The 9,180-nt window shown below is 38.4% G+C and overlaps 1 protein-coding gene across 1 annotated transcript; it reads left to right on the top strand.

The window, feature by feature from the left end:
• Positions 1,850 to 2,311, top strand: LOC105159817. Its single transcript, XM_011077018.1, has one exon. It carries the CDS (start codon positions 1,850 to 1,852, stop codon positions 2,309 to 2,311), a length of 462 nt encoding a protein of 153 aa, XP_011075320.1.

Below are 9,180 nucleotides of genomic sequence, written 5' to 3'. Positions count from 1 at the left end.
TTAGGCAGGGGCGCTTGTGCGCGCGCACGTGTGCGGCCGGCAGCAAACGGTCGTTTGTTGTTTCGAATGGTTGGACTGTTTTATACCCTTTTCTTCTAAAAATTGGATTTTTCTGTTTTCTACAATTTTTTCAAAATTATTAATTTTGGGAAATTTTAGTTTTAGTTAAATTGGATTTTGCTAAAATTAAATTGTGCCTTAAATTAATTTGAAAATAGTTTCCAAACAAACAAAAAAAAATTAAGAATTGTACATTGGATGTATGAGTGATATCCATTTTCTAATTGCATTATTAGTATGTTATTTATTGCATTTAATTATGTTTCTGGTATTAGATATTGGATATCTTTTATTAAATACATGGATTGCATTTATTTGTATAACATGTTTATATTTGATATAAATGTGTTAATTATTGTTTATTGGATAAACAACGGGGATGATCACAAAGCCCATTGGCCGAATGTATGGTTTATTTTATGTTGGGTGAGGTCTGCGTGCCTTTTTGTTTTAATTCCTTCTTTCTTTTTTCTAGCCTTGATAAGGTTTGCTTTCTCCCTCTTTTTGTACTCCCCCCAACTTCTGATTGGGGTTTTCATTTTCAGTTGTAATGAGTGTAGTTAGGAATGTAAGGTTTTATTTATTTGGAATAAATGTAAGCTTCCAACGGCGTTGAAGGCCTAGGCCTATTGGACGGAGCTCACGATGGAAGAAGAACAAAGAGGAAGACCCATTAGAATGAAAATGGGTTACTATTTTGTAATAGGTAGGCCACACCCTAAATTGACTATAGACTCGCTAGGGGCTCAGTGGGTCACTTAGAATTGGGCTTGTGATCATCCAATAGGGGCAAGCTAGGCTTATTTTGCATGTGGTAAATATTTTAATTTTTTACGTATGATGTGTTTGGAATGCGTTATTCTCAATCATAAAATTTTGTCATGCAAAATGTTACAATGATGAGGTCTCGGTCACAACTGACTTGAACTCCCACTTGGATGGTCCAAGTAAATATTAGGCCTAAAATGGAATTAAATCAAATGGTTTGATAATTCCAAGCCTTCCATCCACGATAATATAGTGTGGATGCTACTTCTACCCTTTGTGGTCTCACGAGTCGTAGCACATTTGGAATAAAAAAAAGCTACACTATTATTGTGAACAAATGGAATATGCTCCTGTTTCCATGTCTCACGAGTCATGGGGAGCGACAGTCGAGATATTCATTGGGTTGATGGGTTAGGCCTAACACTGAGTAATGTGATTCTCTTGGAGTCCTCGGGATCACGTGAAGAGACAATGCAAAATATCTTGGGGATCTCATTGGATGAGAATGGTAATGATTACCTCCCACAAAAGTTTTTTCTTGTGAATCGTAAAAGCGGGACATGGAGAATTGTGTTTGTGTATCCCAAGCCCACAGGAATTGTTTTTCGAAACCCCACTTGACGGTGGTGGACTTTTGAAGAAATAGTGGGAGCGGTTAACGACTAAAGACAGAGTCTTACCTTGTATTTAATGTTACAATTAATTTGCTAATTTCTGCTTTACATTTTTAATGTAGATATTTAAGAATCCATTAACCATGATTTTGGAGACAAACAAATTTAATGAAATGAACTACAATGATTGGCTTAGAAATATGAGGATTGTCCTCGATTTCGAGAACCAGACTTAAATTCTGGATAAATCTTTTCGTAGGACCTTGCCGGAGGGGTCCACATCTGAAGAATGTGTGATGTTTGAAAGGTGGCACCATGATAATCGGAACGTCCGCAACATCGTACTGGCATCGATGACAAATGATATCCAAAAATAATACGATAGGCACGATGATGCTGCGTCGATAATGCTCCGCATGAAAGAGGCTTATGTGATTCCGAATAGGCATATTAGATATGCTGCCACAAAAGCATTTTCTGCCACCAAGATGACTGAGGGATCCTCTGTGCACGAGCATGGGATCAACATGCTTCCCCCCATGGAAAAACTCGAGGATCTTCAAGCTGGGCTTGATAATGACACGTACATTGACGTGATCCTCCAGTTACTTCCTCCCTCTTACGACCCGTTTCTCGTAAACTATAACATGAATGGGCTTGAGAAGACCATAAACGAGTTGATTAACATGTTGGTCCAATACGAGGCAACGACCAAAAAGTGTGCGCCGTTAGTATTGGTTGAGGAGGGTTCGACCTCTAAAGCGAAAGGCAAGGGGGCCAGATGCTGGAAGAGGAAGAAGGCTAAGGCAAATGATGCTGCAAACACTTTTGAGCGCTCTTGTTGCCCAGGTGGGGATGGGAAAAGGTAAAGGAAAGGTGGGTTCCAAGTCAATAAGGGCAAATGATGTCTGTATGCATTACCGGGAAAAGGGCCATTGGAAGAGGGAGTGTCTCAAGCTCCTCTCTAGTGCAGGTACATTTGTTATTGAGCTTAACATGATAACTAACTTTGCTTCTTGGGTATTAAATACCGGCTGTGGAGCTCACATGTACAAAGATTTGCAAGTGCTCGAAAGAAGCAGAAAGCTAAGTAAAGATGAGGTGGTCCTAAAGCTTGGCGATGGCAAGGCTGTTGCTACTGAAGCTGTAGGGATAGTCCGCTTAGCTTTTAGTGATCAAGTTAGGATAGAATTGAAAGATTGTTGTTATGTACCTAGCATGATCAAGAATATTATTTCCATTTCATTGTTGGACAATGTTGGTTTTGAGTTTATGATCAATAAAAATTGTTTTTATTTGATGAAGAATGGTTTTTCACATCCGCTGGCGAACTTCATAATGGTCTTTATATTCTCCAACAACATGATTTCGTCATGACTTCTTAAAACAAACGTAAATTGGAAACCAAGAAAACGCACAGATTTGTTATGCAAGGTTAGGTCAGATCTCTCAAAATAGGATTAAAAGGTTAGTAGACTCAAAAAGTGTAGAGATAGATGATTTGGATCACCTACCAGCCTGCGAGTAGTTATTTCATCATGGTTGGAGGTTATATGAAAATGGTAGTATAGATGGAGGAGTTATTTTATCATGGTTGGAGGTTATATGAATATGGTAGTATATTTGCCTTTGAGGCAAACTTAGTAGTTACTGAATTTTGAATTCAATTGTATGTGAGATACAAAACTACACACATATCCAACATAACCACCACAAAAGCCACGAATTTGCTCTCTATTTTCTCTAAAAAAATATTCTCCTATTTGTTCTATATTGAATTGGATTCAAATTAGAACACAAAACAATCCAAAAACACGAAACAATAATTTTTCGTTTGGAGTTATTTTTCTTCTGGTTCTTTGTTCTATCTAGCAATAGAACAAGAACTTTACCTTTTTTTATTTTGTGTTGTGGACAACTTAGAGGAATTCTAGTTTGAATTCTCAAGTGAACGAAATGGGAGAACATAAAAGGAACAATGCATATTTGCAGTTTTATAAAGAAACGAAAGATAAAGTTTCATATTATGTTTCTATACTTTTTGTTTCATTCTCTAGCCACATGTGTAGTATGTTTATATGGTTATTATTATGCTTTTGACAAACACCAAACGCCTGGGAATTTCAAAGGAAACACCCCTTTGAACCGATTTAAACGCTTCCATCGTATTCCCGGGCCATACCAATTTTTTCAATATATATATAAAATTTAATTATTTGAAAATAATTATAATCATTACCACACAACAAAAAAAAAATTTCCCTCCTCTCCTCCACAGCTCATGCCCGCCCCATCTCTTATGCACTAATGTGAAATTTTCTTTTCTCGTTCTCTTCTAGCAAAGACATTTCAAGCATGGTGTGGACGAATTAGAGAGCTGCTACGTTGGAGCCTCAAGTGAAGGACATTTCAAGCGATGTGAAAACTGTCGGTATCATTTTTCCACCCCTTTAATTTTGATTTTATGGATTTTACCTTAGCCACATACTTGACATGTGTTTACTCTATTGATCGACAAAGGATACCATTTTCTATTCCCAGTCAGTATGGTCATAGACTTAGAGAGTCTAAACCATCTCAAAGCGCATAGGAGATCTATCCATCATATACTGATAAGGGACGAATTCTATCTTGAAATCCACTGTCCTCAATACATAATCCAACTACACTGAAAAAGGTTTATAATGACCACATCGAAACAGTCATCTCTCGGCAGATCCAAGATATAGCCATAATATGCATGAGACTGCCATGATTCCTCAAGTCCAAGGACTAATCATGTACTATCGAAGCCAGGAATTCAAATCATACCAACCAAGCCACCAAAACTTTCATATGACGATTCCCGCGAGTTAGTTCAATCAGCTAACAACCTTGTCAACTAATCCACTAAAATTGCATAGACATCCCATGTCTATCACTGAAACACCGCACTCATCCAATGAATGCAATACTTAGTGCAAGTCTCTATAGGACTCTCGATGCCTAGTATCGAGATACTTGACTTGGAACGTTACAGACCAACCCTCAGAAATTGATTTCATAGTTTCCATCCAATCCGTAGCGCAACTACATGGTTCAATGTAATAATAAGAACAACAAACACATGGTACCAAGATGAATGCTTACTACATTCATCAAGATAATATCACATTCATAAAGATTTCTAAATGGTTTCCAAAACTGCCAATCCAATTGGCTTTCTAGTAACCATTTCTAACATCTCCCACTTGACCAAAAGTCAATTGCCCATACCCCTCAGACCTATCTGAGTGAGCAATCTACGATACCTGCTCGGTCTCATAGGTCTACCATATTTTATGTTGAAATGACGCAGTCCAACCACACTTCACCTCTTCCTACCATCGTTCCAAATTGATGGTGGCCTCTAGGAATATTCTTTAGATATGTGATGAGATCTCGGCTCTTTTGCTTGTGCCATTACCTAGTTGTTATCCTCTAGGTACTACTGGCTTGGCCATGCTAGGCTCCATATTCAACCATTGGATGTGGTTTTTCATCCAAAAAACTTCCTAAGCAACTATTAGAGTCACTATACATTTTACTTCCATGGTGAAAACCATTGTGGTATCCCGCTTGAAACCATTCCAAGCCACCACATCACCATTAAATCTGAATGTACATTCAAATTGAGACTAGTCACCATTCACATATAACTGGAAGCTAGTATCGCCATAGCCTTCCAAAATCAACTCTCCATTGACTTACATCAATAACGCTTCTTTAATCCTTATTCAGGCACTAAAGAGTAATCTTGACTACTATGCAGTACCTTCTCGATACACTCCCGATATCTATTGTTATGCTCAAAGCACACACTACATTCGGTCTAGTGTATCGGACCACATACCCATGTTGTCAACGAAAAAAGACATAGGTGATGTCAAACATCTTTCCAAGCTCCACATCCGTCCACGAAGACTGAGTCTTCGAAATCTTCACCCTATGATAAGGGAAGGAATCCGATTCCTTCATGGAGAATTGCATGAATGATGTTTATGCTTCAGTGTTTCCCAACATCTTCACATCATTCTAAATGAGTAAGACGTTCACACCTAAAACACTAGGAACATAGTTAAGCTCCTACTGAGCTTCTAACTCATTCTCGACCTCAGTCATACCCTGCATGACTTTGTGTAAACTAATATTCCAGATACTCTATGTCGATTCTCATGGCTCCAAGCAGTTCATCAAACTCAATGTCCAACATCGCTTCTCCTTATATCTTTGGATCATAATCCAATTGATTGTTCAGGCTCAGAAACCTATACCTATTATGTAACTAAGGTGTTCTAGTCATCCCTCAGGAGGTTGGAATATAATGAGTTAGTGGATAAATTCGATTACAAATGATGTTTGCTACATTTAACTGAGGTGTCTCTTCACTTGATTCCTCAAGGAGCAACTCCTCACGTCAGTTATCCAATGAAATCTAATTTTTCTTAGGATAACAAATAAACCTATACCAACCTAGTTTGCTTGCCACTAGTTCAGTGAAAGAATAGTCGAACCAAAGTTCAATAAGGTTCGATCCCTCGTTTATCGGAGACACTGTTCAATTGTGGCACTCCAAAGAAGGACTCTACTGAGTGAGAATTTCATTCTCATCAGATACTTCATGAACCCCTACTAAATACACACTACCTCTATCCACTTCAAGCATCATTCTCCGAACTTTCCAAAGGTCTTTAGACATGTGAACCCCCTTCTGGCTCTATGTATTCAGTGACTCATAGATATCTATTGGATCTAATCCAATAGACCATTGGCAAGCATACTTTGTTCTACAAATTTTCGATCCTCATCTTGCTCAAGAAAGACTTTCAAGCTTGTAGACTCAACTTGTCTATTTCTAGACTCGTTGAATTCACCAACTTCCTTATCGTAACTAGAGAAATGTGACCTACCTTCACATGCCAGATCTATGAGTTTATCTTGATTATCCATTTTACCATTTGTTTTGAGCATTCATAATCCAATTATGAGATAGTTTTGAAATAATTATGTAAACAACCTAGCACAAAGAATGTAAACATCCACTAACTACCACTAACTACCATTCCATCCCTCTATTTTCTCATTCTTTAAAATAGCAACTCATGTAAGCATTTTTTATCAGAGGTAAGAAAGCGCAGATTCTCTAATAAAGATATGTTCTCTTTAGAGCAATAGCACGCGTGTTTCATAGTAACACGACTTTGTGTACTGTTAGTATTTCTTCAACGAGAGCTATCCTCCATCCTCTATTCTTTGTAAAAGACTGCAACTGCGGTGTTTGAACTTGGAAACACCATTCTTTACACGCCCCGCTCAAGTAGGACTTATCAAGACGTTGATGAGTTCTAACTTGATTATGATAGAAAGGAACTTAGATCCAGGTAATGCTTTAGTAAATAGATTAGCTGGTTAATTCTTAGAGGATATATACTTAAGCAGTAAAAATCCTTCTTTGTACTTATCCCGAACTAGATGGTAGTCGATTTCCAGATGGTTGGTCCTCTCGTGGAAAATTGGGTTGGCCATGATGTACAAAGTTGCTTGGTTTTCCACAAGTAGTGGAATCCATGATGCGGTATTCTGCTTCAGTGCTTGAGCGAGCTACTGTTGTTTGCTTTTTAGTCTTCCATGAGATTAAGCTATCTCCTAGGAATATACAATATCTGCTTAAGGATCTCCTTGAGTCCTTACATGCAGCCCAATCTGCATCACAAAAGGAAACTAAGTTAAAATTTGAATCGGCAGCGAAAACAAACCTGTGTGCACTATCCCCTTCAAGTATCTGATTATGTTGAGTGCTGCATCCCAATGTCCTTTGCATGGCCGTTGCATGAACTGGCTTAGTTGCTGTGTGACATAGCATATGTCTGGTCTGGAAAAGCTTAGGTAAAGAAGCCTACCCAAGAGCCTTCTATATTGTTCAGGACTAGTATGCAATGACTCATAGATGTCTAATTGGCTCTGTGTATTCAATGAGTCTTAGATGTCTAATTGGATCCAATCCAATAGACCATTGACAAGCACACTTTATCCTACAAAGTGCTCTTTGATCCTCATCTTGCTTAAGAAAGACTTCCAAGCTTGTAGAGTCAACTTGTCTATTTCTAAACTCGTCGAATTCACCAACTTTCGTATCCTAACTAGAGAAATGTGACCTACCTTCGCATGCCAGATCTATGAGTTTATCTTGATTATCCATTTGAACCATTTGTTTTGAGACTCATAATCCAATTACGAGATAGTGTTGAAATAATTACATAAACAACCTTAGCAGACAAGAATAACCATTATTTTTTAAATGAAATAACCATCATTGATCAAAATCATGTAATCCATCCAACAATGGAAAATCATAATTTGATCATGCTAGGTTACATAATTATGTGACATCAACTTTATCGTAACATAATCACTAACAGCTAAGACTATGTGGTCCTTTAACCAAATAGCAACAGCCCTGCCATTGCTAAGTTTCAGGACTATTTGTCTCAGCCTTCTACTCCTTTTCACCACCTGTAAACCATTAGCAGATTGGAGCTTTACAGCTCGTATCCAATACCCAACAAGTGTAGTAATAGTCATGTTAAGGCTCAATAACAAATTATACCTTGATTATAGAGGATGGACTCTCTCTCTTCTATTGCCCCTTTTCGTGGCAATTAATGCAAATATCTTTTGGAATCCATGACAGCCAAACCTCTTTCCTCTTCCCTTTGCCCATGCCCAGCTACGCAATAGAAGCACTCTGAGCGCTTGCAATAGTTGATTCTGTCTTACCCTTCTTCCTCCTCCAGCGTCCATTCCCTTTGCCTTTTGCTTCTGAGGTCGAAGCCTCCCTTACCAATACCGACGGCGTAGACTTTTCAATCATTGCCTCGTACTAGACCAAAAGATTTATCAACTCGTGAATATCTTTGCCAAGCCCATTCATGTTATAATTCACAATAAACGGGTCAAAATCGAAAGGAAGAGACTGAATGATCACGTAAATATACGTCTCTTTTTTAAGATCAACCTTGAGGTCCTTGAGCTTCTCCACAAGGGATAGCATCTTAACCCCATGGGTTGTCATCTAGTAACAGTCCATGGCACTAGAGACTAGGTGAATGTTGGCGTGAATATTTAGGCTCTCGATTTCCAAACAGGTACGGTCCTTCCATCAACCATCTCCAGGCCTTAGTTTAGGGCATGGAATTGGACGTCGATTCCCATCCAGGACCAGACAACTATACTGAGTACTTGAGATGCATTTACTCCATTAATCAACAAAGAAAACTATTTTCTTTTCGATCAATCACTATGGCCATAGACTTAGAGAGTCTAAACCATCTCAAACTGCAAAGGAGATATATCCATCATATACTGATAGGAGACGAATTCTATCTTGAAATCCACCATCCTCAATACATAATCCGTCTATACTGGAAAAGGGCTTATAATGACCACATCGAAGACACAGTCATCTCTCACCAGATCCAAGATATAGCCATCATATGCATGCGATTGCCATGATTCCTCAAGTCCAAGGACTAATCCTGTACTATCGAAGCCGGATAGCGACCAAGCCTCCAAGGCTTCTATATGATGATTCCCGCGAGTCAGTTGAATCAACTAACAACGTTCTCAACTAATCTACTAAAATAGCTTAGACATCTATGTCTGTCGCTGATGAAACACGGTACTAATCGAATGAATGCAATACTTAGTTCAAGTCTCTATA

Source organism: Sesamum indicum, linkage group LG4 (assembly GCF_000512975.1).
Source record: "Sesamum indicum cultivar Zhongzhi No. 13 linkage group LG4, S_indicum_v1.0, whole genome shotgun sequence".
Lineage (NCBI taxonomy): Eukaryota > Viridiplantae > Streptophyta > Magnoliopsida > Lamiales > Pedaliaceae > Sesamum > Sesamum indicum.
Note: the sequence above shows the minus strand (reverse complement) of the source record. Positions and strands in the feature narration are given on the sequence as shown.

Coding starts and splice junctions, on each gene's coding strand:
- LOC105159817 (XM_011077018.1), top strand. CDS start 1,850: ATGCTCCGCATGAAAGAGGCTTATGTGATTCCGAATAGGCATATTAGA.